We start from the raw sequence: 21,968 nt of genomic DNA, 5'->3' as shown, positions 1-21,968 counted from the left end.
TGCTTCCGATCGGTTGGAGTTTACGGAGTGCAGGCGGAGTGTCACTTTAGAGTTCAAGCAGCATATCTGCCCCGTTCTTCGAGGCCTCTACGCTCGGTCGAATATCCCCAATTATCGTGAGGCTCCATACAGATCGGTTGCAAACCCCTGGCAGACCTCAAAGTGCCGAATCATGATCAACGCAATGCTCTACGAAACGGGGTCGTGCCCCTTTGCCACAACACCTTCGGAAAAGCTACAACGTTGCAAACTCACGGTCCGAAGGACAACGGCGACACCTAGCGTCTTCGAAGGGGAGATTAGTAGTCAGAAATCTGACTACCGAATTACGAATCTGACTCAGGGCGGGAGGAACCCCAGGAAACGTCGTGTCCCAAGTCCGCAGTCGTCATGGCCCCCGAAGTTGTTATTGTCAAGCTGCCCAATCCAAACTCCCTTCGTCTTCCCCCGATCCCCCTGGTTTAGAAATCTCCAAGCTCAGCGCGAAAATGGAATCAAAACAGCATTTACTTGACCAAACACAGCTCGGCGTTTCTCGAGAGAAGCCGAAGAACAGTTATACTCGGAATGTTTGGATCTCTGGCTTGTCCACGCTATTGCTCCTCGCCCTTACTGGGCTGTGGAGGAATGGGTACCCGCTCACGGGGCTGCTCGGTAGCTGGGGCCGCCACAACCCCAGTGGACAAGACAGACTCATGAGAGAGTACACGCTTCAGTCTGGAGTGAGATGGATGAACCCAGGTCTGGGCCAGGCTTACCATCAGCCCTATGGAAGTAACTAACTTGGAATCAGATGGCGGTCGATGGAGAGTCATGTTCGTTTGCAACGGACAAACGCCTTGCCCCACGCTGTACGCTGAAGAAGGCGATCTCGTCGCATTGACAGTCAAGAGCGATGTCTATGCTCAGTCTTCCATTCACTGGTCAGGATCTTCCCAAGTTTTGCGTCACTTTCTGATTCCATATTGACCCATCTGAAAAGGTCCGGCATTGGACATAAGGCGTAAGTGTGGAAGCAAACCCAGCAATGGAGTTTAGACTGAATAGAACACTAACTCGGTCGGTCATAGAACTGGAAGCTGGAATGACGGTACCGCTGGGATATCGCAGGTTCGACAGCACCTAGCGGCTCAAACGTGCAAAGCTTACATTGACGTGACAGTACCCTATTCTTCCTCGTGGCAACTTCACAAGCGTGATTGACACGACTGGCTCGTGGGGCCTCAATTGGTACGCTGAGCACACGACTGCTGCGTCTGCTGATGTAGGCTTCTCTCTTCCCCTATGTCACACTCGTTCTCTCGCCTGCTCAATGTCTCCATTCTTTCTTTTATCATTTTCTCTTTATCTCCCAATCTCCTTTCACTCGGAACTTCCTTCATAATTGCCAAACTACACAACTCTGACTTCGAACGTAAGGGCTTGTATGGTATGGTCTACGTAGCGCCAAGCCCATCTCGACTTCGTCCCTACCGTCTCATCACGGAAAATGACATCGAGCTGCGAAAGATCATGGAGGCGGAGAAGCAAGTCCGGCATCTCGCTATCAAGAATCACCAACACCGAGACACAGGCTGGAAAATGCTTCGCATGCGAGCTGAAGGGTCGGAGTTCTATTGCTATGATTCGATCCTCGTTAATGGTAAGCAAGTCCATTCCCATCAGAGCTTTCCACCACTGACTTGGGCCGTGCCTTGTAGGAAAGGGCCGTGTACACTGCCGCCAACCGGAATACGAACAATTGAACGGATTTCGCTTGGATGAGACAGGATGCATCCAACCACCTGGTCTTTCCGAAGAATCATGCACACCAAGTGAGGCGGACTACGAGGTTCGTGATGTCTGGCTGTCATAACATGTCAGCTACGAATGATGCTGACCACAACGCAAGATAATTGAAACGGAGGGGAGAGATTACATCATGCTGAACCTGATCAACATCGGCTTCGAGCACTCCGTCATGGTTTCTATTGACAACCACAAGCTGACTGTTGTTGCGAACAACGGTGGCTTCGTAACTCCCGAAGAAGCCGATGTACGTCCTCCCTCATAACCTCAATGCAGCTTTGACACAGCGCTTACAACGCCTTATAGGCTGTCTACGTGCCCAGCGCTGGAAGACTTACCGTTCTGGTGAGACTTGAGGCTGAACCTGGAGACTATGCCATGCGCATCTCATCCACAAGCCAAATGCAGAACCTGCAAGCCTACTCAATCTTGAGATACCCTGTATGCCTACTGTTCACACGATCAAGAATCTAAGCTGACTCGACGGACGTGGTAGGCTAGTCGTAGACCTATCTATGGTGAGCCAATGAAGGTTCCACAGCCGGCTTCAACCGACGACATATGTGTTCTGCCTGATGGTTCTACAAACCAGGGCTGCAAAGCTATTAATGGCCAATTTCTACCGCCTTACCCTGCCACGCCGCCTCCTTCAGCCAAGAATTCGCATCCAGAGACAGCAGACTTCACGTTCCATCTCGCCGCCGGATCTCAAGCTTCGCCCACGGAAGCTCATGTGCCGGAGTTCTACCTCAACGAGAAGCCTTGGCAGTTATTCCGCTCGTCTTTGATGCCTCTTCTATTTCAGGCAGCCAACGAGTCTGGTTACCTCGGATCTCTGGGCAAGCCCATCATCGAAGGTATCCCAATTGGATCCGTCGTTGATCTCATCATTGAGAACAACCTAAACGACACGGTACCACTCTATAAGCATGCCGATCCTGCTTGGTTGCTTGGCGCACAGCCGAACGCGAGGTTCTCGCACAAGAGCGTGAAAGAGGCTCTCGTAGGTCGCAACCACCTGCCCAAGTCCCTCAACCTCAAGGACCCTGCTCTTGTCACAGTGCATGACCTCCCTCCTCTGGGATGGAGTGTTCTACGATTCAAGGTCAACGCGAAAGCCGCTACTATGATTCATGCCGTGAAGCTTAGATATTTCGCGGTAAGTTAGTAGTCTGCACCTACACTTACAGAATTTTTCATGTTGGCAACCAGACTGACAACTTTGCGAACCTTAGCTGGGCATGTCTGCGCCGATCATGGAGGGCATCCTGAGTGGTGATCCCGCAGAGTTTCCCGAATCAGCCATCAATCGCCCACACGTGGATTTTGAGCCGAAGAACGATGGCGTATTTGGCTAGACCATTCTGAAAGCGTGTAGATCAAAGAAACGCAAAGCCTGTCGCTTATCTTGTCTTGTTGGTCATTGCAGGTGTGAGCCGGTCATTTTCGGATCACACCGAGTTGCCGTCCGGTCCGAACGTGGGATGGCAAGGATGGTGCGAAACATCGGCAAAAGTTGAAACGGCAACATGGCCAAACTGGAGACATGGACACACACACGAAAACGACGGCGCACCTGATGCTTTTAGACCAGCTTTCAGGCTGCCCTGGATTTGGGAGATATTTGAGCATGCGCTATGTACGGAGCAATGTTGACTAGAGAAGTGTATTGCATCGCTGTGTACCATTTAACGTAATATGATTTATCTATCTCAACTATCATTGCCATGTGTCAACAGAGTTCGTCGGATCTCCAAGCGAACAGACCGAAACCGTTGTCGTCTGAAGTCTATCCCTGCTGGAACAACTAGTTCACATCACAGCCGCAAATCTGCGAAAGTGCACCTAGGGTATCAATGGCTCTGCCCTCGTACAAATTACCCGTCTTGGCCTTCTGACGTTGCATCTAGATTCAACTTCTCACTGGTTTGCTGTTCTCGAGGCCTTCGTTCACTTTATCTTCCCACTCCCGTTTGTCTTGGCAGGTCCAAGTAGATGAAACTTTATTCTTACTCTATTTAGTAACTTCATTGTACACTGTCTCTCTGTCAAGGCCAAAATGCTAATCACCAACGTCGTCTCGGCTCTGTTGCTTTTCTCCGGTCTTTCTGCCGCGGCGCCAAGCTCCATACTTCCGCAGGCGAACGACAACACCCTGGAAGTCCGCGCGTCGAAGGATGTCAATCCAGCAGCCGTCACTGGCACTACGTGCACAGATAAGAACGCGTAAGTTACCATCCATACCCGAAATGCATAGGGAGCCGTCGAGCTAAAGAATTATTGTAGCAAGATCGATACTCACGATATGAACGTCGCCACACTGGCTATCTGCGGCGGCATAGCAGGGTCCATCCAGAAATGCGGCGGCGCACCAAAGAGCACTACGGGCGTATCAGGAACCGCGAAGTTCACCCTGAACCCGACCGCTTCTGGCGCCACGATTAATGTATCCAAAGGCCGCTGGGAAGGATGCATTCGAGCTGCGAGGGCAACATGCCCGAGTGGTAGTTTTAAGTCAACCTGCAAAGGAGGCGCAAGCACGGGTGATGTCGCCTTCACGCTCACTAATCCATAAACTTTGTTGTGATAGACTATATCAACAACATCAACTGGTATTTTCAAAGCATTTCACCGGAGTCTTTACTTACCTGAATGGTATTCTGTGCTGTCTCTCCGATCATCGTGAATTTGTTCGAAATATCGATCAGCTGTACGCCGCGGAATATCGTCGAAGCGGCCATGCCGCGCTACACACACCCAACTCTTTCTCGGGGTTTAGTCGTGCTAGCGATGTGAGAGTCTGCTCGCAACTAAGCCTAGAAACAACGCCAAATGACTTTGGGCCATGCCTGAAAAGCCAGATGTCTCAATCGAACACCTGAGTAATTAGATCTATCGCTATCTTGGAACCATTGCGGCGGATTGCAGTTGTCTGATTATAGAGACGTCACCAAAAAACACTGCCGTAACTCCAGCCTCAGTCCTTTAGCACACCGCCCTGATGACAGATAAAAAATTCTCACCTGTTCTTTCATTCTCAGTGTTCTAAAGAGAATTTAGAATCAAACTCCTGAGCTCTCTCGGACTCTAGGCCGAATGGGGTGCTGAGATGTCTATATGCAGCGTTGATCTGGATTAGGAGGGCAAAAGTCAACAGTGACTGCCCTCGAAAGAGTGTTTGGGCAAATCAAATCTGAAGCGAAAATAATAGCGACATGAGGTACGGTATTGCGGGATGCCGAAGCATCAGACCGCATTTAGTGACCATCTTTTGGAAATGAGGCGAAGATCAAGTTCTGCTGCCCCGCTAACTCGCGCATCTTGGGAGCAAGAAGTCTGAGTCAAGTCTAGGGGGGGGGGGGGAGAGCACGACACAATAACATATTGACCCAATATATCGAAGGGATACAAGGCGTTCTATGGTTATTCTTTCCTTGAGGCCTTTCGCTTCGACAGATTCTGGATTCATCAGGCCTAGTTTTCGTCGACATGAACTTCAATTTAGGGTCTTAAGAATGCGTCATGATCAAGTAATTGAGCAGCATATTCTGACAACGATGGAACTTCATCCAAGTTCCATGTTTGGTCTGTCTAGAAGTCCCTGATGCTCTTGTCCGTGGATAGAACGAAGTCCAGTCCTTAAGTTGGGCACCTGGTTGCGGGGACTCCCGAGGTCTAAATACTTGTCCCAGCAAAGTAGAAACGAAATGCCAACTTACAGTCTTGCCAATTTAAAGTCATTTACAAACAGGACTTGGCACAATAGATATCAGGATCAAGAGTTGGGGTCATTCAAGTTGCGTCGCACCGCTCCTGCCGACTTGGCAATCTTTGAGTCTGAACAACCCTCAATAGTAAGCAAGCATGTTGACTGAGTCTATATTTTTCTTACGTGAGTCAATATGCGGCCTCGTTAAAAGGCACAGCACTCTTCACCGACTTCTCCTTCCCAGTTGATTATAAAGAAATTGAGAAGGAAAACACTTTAACTAAGTTCCTTCGGTGAAGATCCTCTCCCACAACCCGTAGCAAATCTAGCCGATATTGGAGGGGCTCTGTTGGCTGACATGACTCGATGAAGTTCAAGTTGCCATCACTACCTACAGTATTCGTGATCAGTTGCCATTCTAGGTGCAGTAGCCCTTTCGCTCTTGAAGACTTCGCAAGTCGACCATCGATTGATATACTCTTTGTCCTCAGTCACAGTGGTTCGTGGTTTGCTGGAAAGGCTTCCTCCTACTTTCAATTAAAGTCTGCTTGAGTTGCTGCTACTGTAGCATTGAAAACCACTGAAATGTGACTAAAACAGCAGGTCAAAGTCACAGATGCGCTCAGGGGCGCTGTGTGGTGCCGTGCCATAAATGGTCGGTCGTATTGCGATGCGATAGCGAAAGGGCTAGGCAGAAAATGGGGAAATAGTCGCCTTTGTTACGGATACCATTACCCAAGAAATCGGGAGTGTTGTGTAAACTAACCATAAAGGCTCAGGGGAAGTTTCCGAGTACCTTAAATCACTTTAAATCACTTGCGGGTATATTGCCGCCAATCATGATGAAGGGCAGCAGGGAAGCGTGTCAGAGAATAATGGGGTCCGTGTGTGATCTTTTGACTAACGCATATTCTGTCAGCGTTTAGCGAGTGGCACGTTACGGGGTACGGGTCCTTCGGTTGAGTGGGATGAAGCCATCGTCTACTTGTAGATGTCCTTGGGAGGGGGCACCTTGACATTCGGAGAGAACGAGATCATCGTCATTTTGAAGTGGAGGATTTGATGGGGAGATCCAACATTGAAGTCATTGGCGTACGCACCCCCTCCTTACGAGTTCGGATGAGACTTCTCTTCTTCATGTTCCCTTGGACAAGGAGATGTGACTTCTTCCAGCTCACTTACTGTGTTTTACAGCAGCGAGACGCCCGACCGGGAACAGACTTGGTCCATTTGACAGGCTTGAAATCCATCAATCATGAGATTCCTACTCAATCTGTACCTCCCGGGTCTAGGGTAAAGACTGGGATATTCTTCTTGAGGTGATCGATGCAGGGAACAACACGAATAAGGCCAGCGAGAGGCCAATACGCGTCGGTGCTGATTGGTGTATTCTGCCCACCGTTTCATCGCAAATTGCCAACACTTTCTTAGAAACACTCCATCGAGCCCCCAAGGACGGGCCCAGTCTCAACTAACAAGGGCCAGCGGGTTACGCCTCTCAACACCAACTGCAGATTGTCCGCACGCAGTGAAGGATTTGGCCCTGTGGACCACTGGACTGTGACCAGGCCGGGCTGTATCCGTAGATCACCAGGTCACCGTGTGTGTGTTTGCCTGCTTCGCATCATACGTCTTGGCTCGAAGAGGAAATAATCCTTACCAGAGGGTCTTGGCGAAGTTGGCGCTTCTACTTACAAAAGATGGCGCCCCTCGATCGCTTGGAATGAAGAAGGATTAGTCTCCGAGCAAGTTCTCATCCATCTCGATTTCATTCTTTGCAAGGAAGCCTCTGTCTTTCTTCGTTCGCTCATTTGTTCATTCGTTATTCGCTCTTTTCTTCAACGTACACGTACAATAGGTTGCCCAAGATGGCCAGGTCAAACCAACTTCTCTTCACTATCTTCCTCGCCCTCACTACCGGCATCCATGCGGCTCCTCAGGCAGGCGCCCCCAAGGTAGTCGCGCGCGCTGAGCCCGCCGAGTTCGAGGCCCAGACCAAGGCCGGCCCCGGCGGCAGCAGCTTCAAGGACTCGGCCCACTTCCGCGTCTACGCCGGCGGCAGCTCCGCCGATGACTCTCTCGCCATGCTCGAGGGTGCCTACGAGTGCTTCGTCAACACCCTCGGCTGGCGATCCTCTGGCCTCTCCTTCAACGAGGGCTCCGACAGCGGCCCTTACTACAAGACCAACGTCTACTCCGTTTCCAAGCTCGACAACGCCGCCGGCGTGATGCACTCGGAGTACGAGTCCGGCGCCGGCTGGCTCGAGGTCGTCGACACCTACCTCGCCACCCCGGGCGTCACCGTCCACGAGTACGGCCACGCCTTGCACTACCACCAACGCACCTGGGTCGACCAGGAGCGCACCGGTGCCTGGTGGGAGACGGTCGCCAATTGGGTTGCCGACACCTACAACACCTCGCCCCTCTGCGCCGACGCCCGCACCAAGCACAAGTCCCCCGAGGGGCGCACCGAGTTCGAGGTCAACAAGGTCCTTGGCGACTCCTTCCAGGTCATTGTCGACGGCACCGTCGACTCTGGTAACTACTACCAGGCCTGGCCGTTCCTGACCTACCTCACCAACAACCCGGACAACATTGCCGGCCTCGGCAAGGACACGCTTCACCAGATGATGGTCCAGTACGAGGCAAACAGCAACGAGACGCCCCTCCACACCCTCGACCGCGTCGCCAGCAACACTACCGCCGGCGAGATTGTCGGCAAGTACTGGGCCCACATGGCCTACGTCGACATCGGCCACGACCAGGCTCAGGAGATCTTCAACCAGGCCAAGGACAGCGTCAACTTTGCCAACGTTGACAAGTCTGGCGACGGCTACAAGGTCAAGTCTGCTCGCGCCCCCCGCTACATGGGTGCCAACATCATGCCCCTGACGACGTCCGGCGGCAAGGTCGATGTCAAGATCACATCGGCTGGCGAGTTCACCGCCCACCTCGCCATCAAGGGCTCCAGCTCGGTCCGCTACGTGCAGCTCGCCAATGGTGCCGGCTCCGCTGAGATCGCCAGCGGCGAGGAGGCCAGCTTGGTCGTTGCCAACACCCCCAAGACTCTGATCCTGTACAACGGTTTCCAGCTCGCTAGCAGCGATGCCAACAAGGGCCTGGACTACTCCTTCACTCTGACGGGCGCCACCGTCGCATAAGTTGCGAGAACTAGCCTGGGTGCTGTGTATCATTTCATGTACCATATTTCTCTTCTTTACATACTGTTAGCCACTGGATCAGGGCATGCATATACAGACTTTTAAGATACCACATTTGGTTAAGCCCGCTTCCCGCTATGTGTGACACTTTATGAGCAAACCCCTGACGATCCGAACCGACCGAGAGCACCGTGGCACAGGTCACAATCATGACACAATGGTAGCCCACGACGTGGATTTGACGAAATCCAACTCTTTCAAGGTCAGCGCCGTAACAACAACGGCGGCACCAACAACCAAGGCCATGGGTCGTTGTATTAAGCTCCCAACCATGTTTTTTGGCTTCTCGAACTTGCTGTCCGCGGCATCCGTGGGACCTGGCCTGGATTTTCTGCCTGCTGTGGCGTCGATGTATCCCAGGGACCCCAGCTGAACAAAGCTTAAACGGCATATGTGAATGCAACAAGATGCGATCCCGGCGAGGTAGTCTGCTCGCGTTTCCGGCATTGCCGCGCTGTGGGCTATGATTGGGAGAAGTCTGAGTAATACCATCGAAACTACATTCGCAAGGAGGATCTTTCGGAGTATCGGCGAGTTTGATGCCGTGCGGCCGTGGAAACGCAATAACACGGCAGTATCGTAGAACAACTCCGTTGCCAGGCCGGCGTAGATCAGATAAAGAGGTCTTCTCGGACCTCGGCCAATGAGGAAGAGGCCGAGTGATGAGAGAGAGAGGGCGTGGTGGGCAACATAATCTGCAGAATAGCTGAGAAGTGGCAGCTCAGAGGCCCAGAGGATGGCTCGAGAGGCGAGGCAAACCTTGCCATAGGTGGTGAAGGGGCGGTCGAGCCCAAATATCTCGGTGGCAGAGGACGTGTCATTGTATGCCGTGATACATATGGGTGTCGTCAGTAATGTTAAGAGGAAGCCCAGAGGGAAGACAAAATAAGCAGCCAATTTGTGAGGCTCGTCCGTCTCCAACGTCTTGTAGAAGTCTGGGTTTGCTCGTCTGACTATCTGATTTGCGCACCGGTTCGCGAGTTGATAGGCAACCAGGCCCGTGACGAAAAGTACCCAACCTGGGACGACCATGGTACTCGGGTTGTTTTGGCGTGAGGTATCACAAGGCAGAGGGTGTCGACGATAGCCACGAGTTTCTATATGGCATCAACACAGTGGCTGCGACAGCGAGAGTCTGCGACATAGTGGGCTCATGAGCTTGCTGACTGATTTCCCTCTATGAGATAGAAGCTTCGTGCAGGTCAGCCAACATGCATCTTGCTGCTTTGTCCAGCGATAGCCGACCAACGTTGTTGATAGGAGATGACTGGCATCTCACGTAAGCCTCTATGCGGCTGGTGTGCCTCGCAGATATATTGCAGCATTCACAGTCTGTATGGGATAGTCATAAAGAGGATAGAGACGGTGTGCTACAAGGCGCCAGTTTGAGTCACAATTGGTCAATCTCAGTCCAAAAAGATTGATAACGAGAATGGAGAGCCAGCGGTTGGGAGGTGTTACCCGCTCGAGCTCTTCAACATGTCATATCATCAGGCGAACCGGCTCCATAGCCAGTGCGGAAGCCAGAACTCGAGCTGCAAGCCTCGGGTTCACGGCACTCCCAGGTCTCGGCATTCACATGGGGCGGCCGTCCCATGCGGAGGTGGACCCACGGCGCCGGCGTGCCGCATGTCTGAAGGCAGGAACCTGTTGATCATGTTGAAAGTTTGGGACGCTAGAGCCTATCCATACAGCACCACGAGGGGCTGTCGATCTTGGCCGGCGTGCCATGTTCCCGCGATGAGGCTCGTGTGTAGGAATTGCGGGAGTGGTTCAATCTCGGGGGATTCCTTTGCCAGCTGGACAAGGATGGTGCAGGGATGGCTCTCAAACCACATGCGATGCTTCAGTTTTCAAGTGATTAGGGTTGAAAGAGGAAAGGAAACAAAGAAGCCCCAGGTCTATCGACGTGCATATTGACCGTACCCATACGGATACTCGTACAAACAACAGAAACTGCGCCCCGTAAATGTGAAGAAGTCGCGATGGTGGAAAGAAGTGGTGCCAGGTACGTACTTGATAGGCGCCGTCCGGGGATTTCGGGTGCCGTTGGGAGGTCAGGAGAAAACGGGAAACCTGAGGTTGCAGGTCGGTGAGGTGGGTCATGGTGCTAATTTAATGGAGTCTTGGCGGCTCAAAGCTGTCAGTGTTGAAGCCGCACGTGATTGGACGTTCCGTATGGTCCATGGAGAAGGTACGTACCGTGAGTGGCCGTGTGCTGCACTGTCAGACAGCTACTGTGCAGGTGCCCCCTATTTGAGGCAGGAAATTGAGAGTTCCATCCAAATTCCCGGCGGCCTTGGCACTGCGTAGCGACTGGCTTTGCTACAAGGTTTGGTGGGGCCAGCGGGGATACGTACAGTGCGAATGGGGACTAAGGTTAATTGCGGTCGAGACCTTCCTTCCAGGGCAGCCACGGACAGGTTCTTTCCTTCCTTCTTCAGCGGTCCAGCGCCCCAGGTGTTCATTCCTTCTCGAGTTGCCAATCCCTCCCCTCGGTGCCTTCCCAAATTCCATCGCCAGCTTTCTCTCTGCTCTTTCCTCATCTTAGAGATCTTTTTCACTCACGTGCCGCTCTCACTCTCACTGTCACCCTCCCTCTCACTCTCAATCGCACTCACTTTTGACAAGACTTGTCAAGACACCAAGCCAGCCAATGTGTGGGAAAAAACGATCGCCAGTTTGACTTGTCATCGCCCAAACTCAAGCGATGTGTTGGCAGCCCGGCAACTCACACGGCAACCGCTGGCACTCGCTCCAAATCGTTCATATCCCCCGCGGCGTCCGGCTCTCTACCGTCGTGTGATCTGCCTTGGCCGAACCGATCGCTCCTTGGCGTACATAAACAACACAATGCCCAAGCCTGCCGGTTATGCACTCAAGGCCAAGCTTGAAGAAAGGGATGTGGATGTGGGATGTTGCCCTGGTTTTTGGGCTTATTCTCCTCTTTACTCGCATCCGGTCTTCCATCGCGCGTGCCAGGACCTGTAACTCGTATCACGGTCTCATAATTCGTATTCAACCTGACCTGGTTGCCATCTGACAGCTTGCCTTGCGCACAAGGCGGGTGAGCTGAGCAGAGCTGACAGCCTGGAGCGACCTGAGCTGACATGCCATCCGAGGTGTTGCAGCTGACTAACTTTCATCTCACAGCACGGTACGGTAGAATACTTACCTTTTGGGATGAGACGCAGACACGAGGTCTCGCTTCTTAGTTCATACTGACATACAACTTGCATCTTTACCTGATTGTGCTCGTGGTTCTGCTCTTGATTCCGTTTGTTTGCTTGGCATTCTCCGGCACTCAATCCCTTTCGGCTCTGCCACCTTTCCGTACAACCAAAGCCTTCCCTTACAGTTCGCGTACCTGGCCTGGACCATCCCTCCAACGGCTCTTCCCATGTGTCGGACGGCCGATCGTTGCTCATCCCAAAACCGCGAGTCAACGATCAGCGGCCACTCTAGAGTCTAGCACTCTGTCCGACGCATCACAGAGCACCACCGGGCCTCAGCCTCTCAGTCGCACTCAATATCAATCTCCCTCGCCGGCCCTGAGACGCCATCGCCATCGCCAAGACGCTGCTGAGCCTTAGCTCTGGGCGACCCCTGGATCCATCGTGCCTCTGTCCCCGTTTTGTGCTTTTCGGAGCTTCAGAGGCATCAATCATATCCACATTGAAGGCTCTCTGTGATCCCCTTGCCTAACCCTTCGGGGCGTATGATACCCGTGAGCCGTGAGTCGTAACAATCCCTCCCAAGTTCTAACTCTCCGTAGCCTGGAGGATGACGGGCAGAAAGAGGACTCCCGAGTCCCCACGTATTTGGCGAGGAATGAGTCTTGGCAATGTTGGTTGTCGGGTAGGGATGGCTGGTCCTGTTTGAGAGAGGCTTTTTGGCGTCCTCTTTGGCAGGACTCGTCGTCTTGGGTTGTCCTTGAACCCAAATGGTGTCTGGTCAATCGCAGTTCGTCCCTATCCGTCTGTTCCCAGCCGTCACTGACGGTTGTTCCATTGACATTGAGCGGTAAACCAGGTCATACCCCATTCCCCCAGCCTATCCATCCATCATCCATCCATCTCTCTGGTTTTCTCTCTCCATAGGGGTTCACTCGGTGGGTGTGGTCCGTGTCTGCATTCAACGGCCTGTCTTTCTGGGTCTCTGCTGCATGAGGCGAGGTGAGGTGATCCTTCGTGCTGCTCGCGTTGCCTGCCCTTGCAGATGGCGGAAGAGGCAAACCATGAACCGTGGGACCGTAACCGCCCTGTGAGCCTTGGATAGAATGGATAGTCCCGAGACTGGCGGCATCCCATGAAATCCATCTGGTCTATTTGGTCCAAAGGGGGGGGGGCCCTTGCTCCTGTCGAACCTTGTGAAGGGTGCTCGAGTGCTGCCCGGCCAGGCATCTTCTCAACTTCTCATTTGCTGCACAGCCCCGATGCCCAGAAGGCCAAGACTTTACCAAGAATACCAAGACTTTGGCGGCCACCAAGACTGATTTCTACCGCGTCATCCTGTGCCCTCCTGTGGTCTGTCTTCCGTGTCTGTTGATTCCCATTTTCTGTGTTCCCAAAAAGCCCAGAGTTGCCGAGACGAGAAAAAAAAAAAGTGGCCTTGAAAGCCTGTTTCCCCCCCCTTTTCCTTCCCTTTATCGTGCATCCTGATTCTGAGCTGTGAGAAGACAAAGCTGTGTTGGTTAACCTGCCACCATCCCCAACGCCCACCCGCCCATCGTTTATTCCTCCACCTCAGCTCGAATAAAAGTACACAGCTTACACACCAAATCTACAACCTTCGCTTCATTTCTCACCACAGGATTTTTGACTTTTTCATACCAGCCGAACTCCCATTCAGGGAAATCAATCGTAGTAAATAAAAATCGACACTCGCTTCCGACGACGAATACGACTTTCCGACCGACCGATCTACCGACACCTCACCGCAGCCACAGTTTCTTTTACCGTGCCTTCCACCTTTGGAGCCGCCCATTCATGAACGGTCGCTTCTCATAAATGAAAAACCTTCTTTTTCAAACTTCGACACGGCTTTCATTTTCAATCACAATCGCTCATTCGGTTTAATTTCAACTCACTCGTTCTCACCCGAACCGCTCCGACCGATAAATCGATTCGACCGCTTCCCCCACCCGGTTCTGTGGGATCTTGAATTACACCTCACCAACCTTGATTCCTCATCCAGTAGCGCTCTTGAACTTCGTCTGTAGACCGGCTCTTCGCCATGGTCGCTTCACTCGCTTCTGCCGCTTCGGCGGCACTCTTGCTCGTCGGCAGCCTTCCCGCCGTCAACGCGCAGTACACCATCGACACAACTGGTAAGCAAACCAAGCACCTCTCACCTCACGATCATCCTCGCGCCCCATGACGAAATACGATGGCCCACATCTCACCCAGCAACATTCTCCCTGCTAACACCGCTTCTTCCCCCATGATTCAGACAACGTAAAAAAGTCAGCAAAAATGCTTGCATACGACCTCATCAAACAGTACAAGGGCAACCAGACCGGCGAGATCCCCGGTATTCTACCCGGCCCGCCAACCGAGCACAAGGGCGACTACTACTGGTGGGAAGGAGGCGCCATGATGGGCACTTACATCGACTACTGGAAGCTGACAGGTGACTCGGCCTACAACGACCTCGTCATGGAGGGTATGCTTCACCAGACCGGCCCCAATGCCGACTACATGCCGCCAAACCACACCGCATCGCTGGGTAACGACGACCAGGGCTTTTGGGGTATGTCCGCCATGTTGGCCGCAGAGAACAAGTTCCCGAACCCACCCGAAGAGAAGCCTCAGTGGCTGGCACTGGCGCAGGCCGTGTGGACGACGCAGGCGAGCCCAGATCGTCACGACGATACTTGCGGTGGAGGTTTGAGATGGCAGGTGCCCTTTTCCAATGCTGGATATAACTACAAGAACAGTATGCGATCCCCCACCCGATCGGGACCAGAAATCATGGAGAGGAGGTCTCGAGACGTCAAAGTAGCTAACACGTCACAGCCATCGCAAACGGATGCTTCTTCAACATTGGCGCCCGCCTTGCCAGATACACCAACAACGACACGTACGCGCAGCACGCCGAGAAGACCTGGGACTGGCTCTGGGCCGTCAACTACATTGACCACGAGTCCTGGAACGTTTACGACGGCGGCCACGTCGAGCACAACTGCACCGACGTCAACAAGCAGCAGTTCTCCTACAACGCGGCTATTCTCACGCAGGGCGCCGCTTTCATGTACAACTACGTAAGTCTCGCACCTCATAAAAAATGCTTAAGTATTCCGGCCATGACCTCATACTGACCGTGACCAGACCAACGGTTCCGACGTCTGGAAAGGCCGCATCGAAAAGATGACAGAATCCCTCTTTCTCAACTTCTTCCCCAATAACACCGCCTACGAGCTGGCCTGCGAGGGCCGCAAGGGCCAGTGCACCGCCGACATGTTGTCCTTCAAGGGCTACGTCCACCGCTGGATGTCCGTCGTCACGCAGGTCGCCCCCTTCATGAAGGACAAGATCCTTCCCGTCCTCAAGGAGTCGACGCAACACGCCGTCAACCAGTGCACGGGCGGCGCCGAGGGCCGTACCTGCGGCTTCTACTGGAACGAGCAAGTCTATGTCGACCCGGCCGTCGACAAGACCTCTGGTGCTGGCGAGGTCATGAACGTCTTGGCTGCTGTGTCGAGTCTGCTTATTGAGGATGCTGCGCCGCCTGTGACGAATATGACGGGTGGTATTTCGGCGGGTGATCCTGACGCTGGAAGCAAGAGTAAGGACAACATTGAGCCGGAGCCCATCACGACGGCGGACAAGGCTGGCGCGGGTATCCTGACGTTCATCGTCCTCGCTGGCGGTCTGGGAACATGGGGATGGATGAGTCTGGGTGACTGAGAGGGTGGGGGTATGTGAGAGAGCCTGAAGAAAGGAGGCGTGAGATACCTAAAGTAATGGGTTGTTTGATTTGTTGTACGGATTACATATCAGGATCGCATGGCATGGCGTTCTGGGTAAACACTGCAGGAGGGGAACTTGACTAGCTACCACTGCCACGAATTACTTTTCTTACTTCAACCACTTTCAAGTGTACTACCTTGTGACCTGCCTTGACGCCATCACAAAGCTTGACAAATCTTTGCGAATCACGAATACTTCCACGTCACATGCTCGCTCGAGAGAATTGTGACGATGTTCAAGCCTCAGCTATCCGCGTGATGGAACTACATAGAGTACCAGCCTCAGCTGTCAAGAAACCTAGACGCTGCATCTCAAAGTCCGCTCTCGGTTCGACTCGCTGTGTGGCGCACGCCGTCTGATGTTGAGTGGCTGCTGCAAGGGTGCTGCCTGCGCAGAGACAAAGTCTATCTGTGGCTAATATTGGAAATGGTGGGGTGGTTGCAGAATGTGTGAAAAGTCACTCTCGCTATCAGTTCCAAATTGATTCGGAGCATCATGGTCCGTTCTCTTAGTTCAGTTGATGGAAGCAATGAACCACGAATCAGATACTGATTGACTTGTCACAGAGGAATAGTATTCCGGCTCTTATTAAGTCGTTCCGAGGGGACGGGTCATTTTAAGGCTACGCAAGTGTGCATCCTAGGTTTTAAGCTTATCTGGGGGTTCCCCATGGACGTGCCGAATATCCGCCCTCACGAAAGTCGCTCCCCATGGGCTTCAGTGTCTGGCGTCGTCGAGCGTGAGTATTCAAGCATTTATCCACCTAAACTCGGAAGTTAACAAGCTCAAGAAAAGAAAGCATTTTAGGACTTTTCAGGGCCAGAGTTGAAGTTGAAGAAGTTGAAGAGTTGAGCTGGGCTTAGAGTAGCTCGTCTTGCTGAGTCGCTCTTCTAATTCTCTAGGCTTTCAAGGAATCATTCCGTAGACTAACCAGTGTAGTGGGCAAGGTAAATACGCAGAAGCCGTGTTTTTATATCCGAGAATCGCAGACATCTCAGAGCCAAAGCGCTACCAAAGGCGTAAATCTGAGGCTCTGCCAGATAGGGGCATTGGTTGGCTAGATCCAGACCCGAGAATAGGCGCCCACTAGCCACGGGTGTCACTAGCGATGAATTAAACATGTATCTGGAATCACACGAAATCGAAGGAGAAAATACTGTTGTTTGCGAATGTCACATAAGGCGATATTCAAGATCTCTTAGGCGCCTGATAGTAGGCAGCACGTCACAGGCCTTTCCCTCTCGTTTCCTTCCAATGCTCTCGGAAATTAACACAAATCTTGACTACAACGTAGGGATGTGGGAATTGAGAGTTGTGAAGCGGCTGGCCCTTCGGCATGTAGTGTTGCCTTCGAAGATTCAGAGCCAATCGCACCAGCCCACCGACAAACCGATAAGCTTATTTCGACTATCTAATTCTTATGTACAATGTCATCGCGCCTCGGTAACGCCAGAGGAAGCAAACTGACAAACAGAAAACGGCTGCGCTGTGTGATCGTTTTTCGAGCTTCGTGAGGCCCATCGTGATGCGGTGTTGGTTGTGCTAAATCTCATTCGGTGGGGACAGGAGGCCAAGGAAATGGCTACTTGGACTGGCATCTTTCAACGACAACCAAAACTGCAGTTGAATGCTTGCTTGTGCGGGAGACAGACAAAACTTGCTAACAAGACGGAAATTGAATGAATTGACTACGACAGGAAACACTACAGAGCAAGTATATAATGAGATCGTGTTTTGATTGGGCGAGAATTCCAGCTTGCAATCCGTTGATAGATTGTCATCCAAATTCAAGCGTGATTGGGCAGAATTTGAAGGTTCGGGGCTGCAGCAGTTTGCGACGATCGTCACGTCAAAGCTAGCAGCTCCCACCGGCAACCCAGATTAGATGCAATCAGGGCTTTTGATCGCCCGAGTCGTGGATAGACAGATACCCACGCGCATTTAAGGCGGCTCTCAGGTTGAACATGCTTAGTTGGTGAACCCTCCCCGAAACAGCCGCTGAGAGTTGTGCCGATTTGCCGCTTAGCCAATCAAGAGTTGTCAGCATGGCTAACCCCGGTAAATGGGCATCGTATACTCGCTACGAAAACCCGCCGTAACCCAGTCGCAACCCCCTTCATTTGAACTCGGCGAGTTTTGCCGCTCAGAGTCAATCATCGAAACGAACAGCTCTGGATCCTAGATTACGGAGCACTCCCTATGTACGGAGTCAACCGCAGCCAACACTACTATAAGATGGATGTAACCTAGCGTCTTGGCTTTTTCTTGTCTCCTCGCACTCTGCAGCTGTGTACTGACCTATCATTTTGATTCATTCACTCTTTTCTCTCAAACAGCCAAGATGCGTTCATTCTCTTCCATTGCTGTTCTCCCCCTTGCTGCGCGAATCGTCGCTGCCGGCCAGTACGATGCGTGGAAATTCGGCAACATGTTCACCCTAGGCTCTGACAGCAGTGTCATCACCAAGGCCACTTACACTCTCGTTCCCCCGTCCATTCCCTGCGGCACCGTCATCAGCAACAAGAATGACCAGCCGTGGATGTCAATCTGGGTTGGCATCTCCCAGTCCGTCAGCGACCAGGGCAGCGATCTCTTCCAGCCTCTTTTGAACTGGGCCCCCGATAACTCTGCTGCGTGAGACACATTCGGCTCCAGGTTTTGGTTAACTTTTATCATTGGCTAACGAGACCCTTCACAGCGGCTGCCCTGCCTCCAACACCGAGTGGTGCGTTGCTGCCAGCACTTTCACCGGTTGTAAGTTTAAAACCACCAAAGCCGCTGATCAGGAAGTGTATACTAACAAGTCGCAGCCACCCAGGTTGCCCAGCCATACATCGCCATTCCCTCCAAGTCCGACGTCGACTTTGAGCGTGAGCTTGAGATACCTGTCTCTTGACTGTATTAGTACCGAGAACTGACTGTGTCTTAGTCGTCTACGATGCCTCCAAGGGTGTGACCCAGAAGGTTTGGATCAACGGTGCCATGGTCTCGCAGCAGACCGACGGTAAGTACTTCCTTCACCTCCTCCAACCAACGAGACAATACTGATGCAGGAGCCCAGTGGACGGCAACGGCAAGGCCCCTACCTACATCTACTCCAGCAACGAGTGTTACCAGGGCGCCTGCGGAACCCTCCCTGCCTACAGTAAGTTGTCTGAGCCTGCTATCTTGGAATGGGATGTGTTTTCATGCGCTAACTTTACTCTCTCAGGCTGGAGCAACCTCACCGTCGTCCTTGCTAAGGCCGACAAGACCTTTGGTGATTCTCTTCAACTTACCGGCGCTACCTCGACTGGCGTTAAGACGACCGACGACGGCAAGACTTGGCACGTTGACGCCATCAAGATCAACCAGGACTTCTTCTACACTGACGGCTCGAACAAGCAGTGCTAAGTTGCCCGTAGATACACCAAAGAGGGGAATCTAGTTAGAATTTCTTCACTTTAGGGCCCAGCAGTCACCATTCGATTTTCTCCAAGCCAATTTCATCATTGACCTTGCTTGATGTATTCAAAAACCCATAATTTCAATCAGACGTACCCATTTGAGATAATTCCGACCTAAATAGCTTAGCACGAGCCCATGTCATTGTCGATAGGTCTGTCCTCTTCATTGAGCAAGACGTTTTCAGGACTCGAATCGTTGTGGGCATATCCAAGACGATGCATTTATTTGGCTCTATCATATACACTTTCTAGTAACGAGGCTGTGTGGACAAGAGGCTGACAGTAAACTTCCACCCGTGTTGAAACAATCATTATATAGCGTTTTAACAAAATCCCGACAATGAGCTCGTTCTTCTACAAGCACTCCTTGAACTGCACCAGGTTCGGGGGAGGATATTGTCGGATGCCTTAATATACTCCGATCTCTTCAAGAAAGTCGTCAGCAATGACTTTGGTACCTGTTACGTGCTACCCTGGGTGTAGACAGGGACGTTGAGTCGATTTAGCCAAACATCATCAACATGAGAGAAATTTGAAGCATTGACCGTAGCCGTGTCAGGTACCAACAGAGGGTAGTTTCCGCTGTCTGGGCACAACGAAGGTGGCCGAATGCTTGTTCACGGCTGACTTGTTTGTTGGGGGATTTCGATGCTCCCAACCCAAGCTGCGTGTTATGTATTCTAGTAGCTATGAGCGTCATGTACTGGGATGGGCCTGACTGTAAGGTTTCGGAAACATTGTATAGTCCTTGTTACATCAAACGCATCTCTAGGGTCTCATATAGATCTCCCGTGTCCCTGGGTGACCATGAGCATATTCCCAACGGTGTCCGGATTCAGCGAATTCTCTGCCTCTTTCAGAGCTTGAGCCACAGCAACACAGCCCCGCTCGACGACGTCTGCACCATATGCTTCCATGGTGCATTTGCGGCTGGTACCCTCACGAACGTCTCTCAACTTTGACAGTGCATTTATGTAGTTTTGCACATCAATGATCGCATGCTGAAGTCCCTGGCCTCGGACTAGGGGTGGTGTTAGTTCCAAAGGACTATCCTCTCAGTAATCGCACGCTCAATTCTGACTTACACGGCAACATGGGATGAGCGGCGTCTCCTGCCAAAGTCACTCTACCATCGTGCGTCTCCCATGGACTGGGAAGCCAGTACTTCATCTCGTCAAGATAGCAGGAGCTTCCTGCAGGCGTCCATTCCAGAGCAGACCGGAACGGCTCGCAGATGCCTGATAGATCCTTTTTTGCATAGTCGATGGCTTCTTGGCCATTCAGGCTAACGGAGTGACCGCGCCATACTTTGACCCAGAAGGTCTCCCAACTGGCAACATCGTTCGGATCTTCCGCGGACATGACTATTATCTTAGCTTAGATGCGTACGAAAACCTGTCAAATATCCAAATACTTACCACCACAGCCAGCTAGGTTTGCCGTTCCAAGCATGAGCGCGCACACAGAGTGTGCCTTCACCACGGCATTGACCTTATCTGCGTTCCCGTACTTGCAGACACAGTTCGCGATGGAGTATCCTGATGGCACTGGCCTGGCCTTCTCAACCCCCATAAGCAATTCTCGGACTTTGGAGGAGACGCCGTCTGTTCCCAAGACATAATCGGCTTCATATTTCTCTCCATCTCGGAAGACGAGATCCATTGAGGTACTTCTGGACACCATCTGATCGAGGTACTTGCCCCAGCGAACATCGAGTCCTTCAGCGAGGACTTTGCGGAGGCGTCGTCTGCTGATCCGCCGAGCGCCGGGAGTCGAATTTTGGAACATGACTTCGCCGGTAGCGCCGTTGTATCCAATAACGCTCTCATCCCAATCGTTGAACTCTAGGTGCGGATTGCAAATACCTTGAGGGAAGTTCTTCACAATCTGCTCAGGTAACAGCTCTATGAGTGTGCTCATGCCCCAGCCGATGAGAATCGACCAGTCGCGCGGCCGAGCGGCGATGCTTTCATCACGCTCAAATACGACCACGTTGAAGCCACTCTGATATATCGCGTCAACGTCTGACACAGATCGGTGCAATAATACATGCTCACACACCTTTTTCAGGCCCTGGGCGGCGATCAAGCCCGTTAACCCCGCGCCTATGATTGCGACCTTGGGCCCATCATCCCGGTGCTGGTCAGAGTTGCCGTTCATGTCCTGGATTGCCATTGCGGGCGCGATCAACATGCAATCAAAGGACTAGCCTAGCCGTACCGACTCCAATACTAAGGCAAGATGTCAAGAGCATGAGAAGAAGTTTTAACAGTTTCATTACCTTCGATTCTACGACGGACTTCCGTACAGAAAGTTCGGCACGTGATTTTGCTCCAGTTGCACAACTTAAGACGATCGCATTTTCGGACGAATATCACATACTCCAGGCGAGATGGTGACGTAGGACAGTAGCTTTGTTACCCCCGTCACAATGCCAGAGAAGGCCCATGAAGGATTGTTCCCAGGCTTCGTCGGCACTACTAACCGATAACAGGTTGCAAACACCGGGTCTAGCACCACCATGGCAATTTGGCGAGGGGACCAGGCCTTGATCCGCATCAGCAAGCAGCGGTCTAGAGTGAAGTTTGTCAGCCATTGTCGGGTGTTTCGTGGAGCGGAAGGGATTCTCATGCTTGCGCTTAATCAGCCGTGATGGCCATGCGCCGGTGCTGACGATGAACACATTGACTTGAACACTAAGAAAGAAACGTATTATATGGAGTTGTGCTTCGGTTGAGCTATAATGTACAGGCTTGAAAGGCGTAATGTGTGGTGTAAAGTATAAATGGGGTTGCCCGTAGACGCTTGTCGTGGTCTCTTCCTGGCCGAAGTC

At 52.2% G+C, this 21,968-nt stretch overlaps 8 protein-coding genes across 8 annotated transcripts; 5 read left to right on the top strand and 3 right to left on the bottom strand.

Moving 5' to 3' along the window:
* Positions 1 to 488: 488 nt before the first annotated feature.
* On the top strand, positions 489 to 3,146 carry BDZ83DRAFT_582235 (Cupredoxin; the record flags this gene model as incomplete). Its single annotated transcript, XM_060505533.1, has 11 exons — positions 489 to 741; positions 776 to 923; positions 983 to 1,003; positions 1,071 to 1,110; positions 1,163 to 1,264; positions 1,420 to 1,642; positions 1,701 to 1,831; positions 1,892 to 2,035; positions 2,095 to 2,229; positions 2,285 to 2,947; positions 3,024 to 3,146. 11 exons carry the CDS (start codon positions 489 to 491, stop codon positions 3,144 to 3,146), a joined length of 1,983 nt encoding a protein of 660 aa, XP_060362837.1.
* Positions 3,147 to 3,847: 701 nt separating this feature from the next.
* Positions 3,848 to 4,363, top strand: BDZ83DRAFT_721135 (uncharacterized protein; the record flags this gene model as incomplete). Its single annotated transcript, XM_060512352.1, has 2 exons — positions 3,848 to 4,014; positions 4,075 to 4,363. 2 exons carry the CDS (start codon positions 3,848 to 3,850, stop codon positions 4,361 to 4,363), a joined length of 456 nt encoding a protein of 151 aa, XP_060362836.1.
* A 3,002-nt stretch (positions 4,364 to 7,365) lies between these two features.
* On the top strand, positions 7,366 to 8,658 carry BDZ83DRAFT_582209 (uncharacterized protein; the record flags this gene model as incomplete). Its single annotated transcript, XM_060505532.1, has 1 exon — positions 7,366 to 8,658. The coding sequence occupies one exon, from the start codon at positions 7,366 to 7,368 to the stop codon at positions 8,656 to 8,658; it is 1,293 nt and encodes a 430-aa protein (XP_060362835.1).
* Positions 8,659 to 8,865: 207 nt separating this feature from the next.
* Positions 8,866 to 9,750, bottom strand: BDZ83DRAFT_721133 (uncharacterized protein; the record flags this gene model as incomplete). The annotated part of the gene is made up of 2 exons (XM_060512351.1): positions 8,866 to 8,912; positions 9,036 to 9,750. The coding sequence occupies 2 exons, from the start codon at positions 9,748 to 9,750 to the stop codon at positions 8,866 to 8,868; spliced, it is 762 nt and encodes a 253-aa protein (XP_060362834.1).
* Positions 9,751 to 13,953: 4,203 nt separating this feature from the next.
* On the top strand, positions 13,954 to 15,626 carry BDZ83DRAFT_721132 (family 76 glycosyl hydrolase; the record flags this gene model as incomplete). The annotated part of the gene is made up of 4 exons (XM_060512350.1): positions 13,954 to 14,047; positions 14,170 to 14,655; positions 14,736 to 14,980; positions 15,048 to 15,626. 4 exons carry the CDS (start codon positions 13,954 to 13,956, stop codon positions 15,624 to 15,626), a joined length of 1,404 nt encoding a protein of 467 aa, XP_060362833.1.
* A 1,977-nt stretch (positions 15,627 to 17,603) lies between these two features.
* BDZ83DRAFT_675306 (uncharacterized protein) lies at positions 17,604 to 19,170 on the top strand. Its single transcript, XM_060511150.1, has 7 exons — positions 17,604 to 17,660; positions 17,756 to 18,323; positions 18,388 to 18,443; positions 18,500 to 18,559; positions 18,619 to 18,693; positions 18,751 to 18,834; positions 18,901 to 19,170. The coding sequence occupies exons 2-7, from the start codon at positions 18,031 to 18,033 to the stop codon at positions 19,080 to 19,082; spliced, it is 750 nt and encodes a 249-aa protein (XP_060362832.1). The 5' UTR covers positions 17,604 to 17,660; positions 17,756 to 18,030; the 3' UTR covers positions 19,083 to 19,170.
* A 741-nt stretch (positions 19,171 to 19,911) lies between these two features.
* On the bottom strand, positions 19,912 to 21,310 carry BDZ83DRAFT_754053 (putative monooxygenase; the record flags this gene model as incomplete). The annotated part of the gene is made up of 4 exons (XM_060514432.1): positions 19,912 to 20,156; positions 20,221 to 20,499; positions 20,554 to 21,139; positions 21,197 to 21,310. 4 exons carry the CDS (start codon positions 21,308 to 21,310, stop codon positions 19,912 to 19,914), a joined length of 1,224 nt encoding a protein of 407 aa, XP_060362831.1.
* A 102-nt stretch (positions 21,311 to 21,412) lies between these two features.
* BDZ83DRAFT_412410 (uncharacterized protein) lies at positions 21,413 to 21,892 on the bottom strand. The gene has a single exon (XM_060502923.1). It carries the CDS (start codon positions 21,764 to 21,766, stop codon positions 21,482 to 21,484), a length of 285 nt encoding a protein of 94 aa, XP_060362830.1. The 5' UTR covers positions 21,767 to 21,892; the 3' UTR covers positions 21,413 to 21,481.
* Between the last annotated feature and the right edge of the window lie 76 nt (positions 21,893 to 21,968).

This window comes from Colletotrichum acutatum (genome assembly GCF_030867785.1).
Source record: "Colletotrichum acutatum strain CBS 112980 chromosome Unknown BDZ83scaffold_74, whole genome shotgun sequence".
Lineage (NCBI taxonomy): Eukaryota > Fungi > Ascomycota > Sordariomycetes > Glomerellales > Glomerellaceae > Colletotrichum > Colletotrichum acutatum.
Note: the sequence above shows the minus strand (reverse complement) of the source record. Positions and strands in the feature narration are given on the sequence as shown.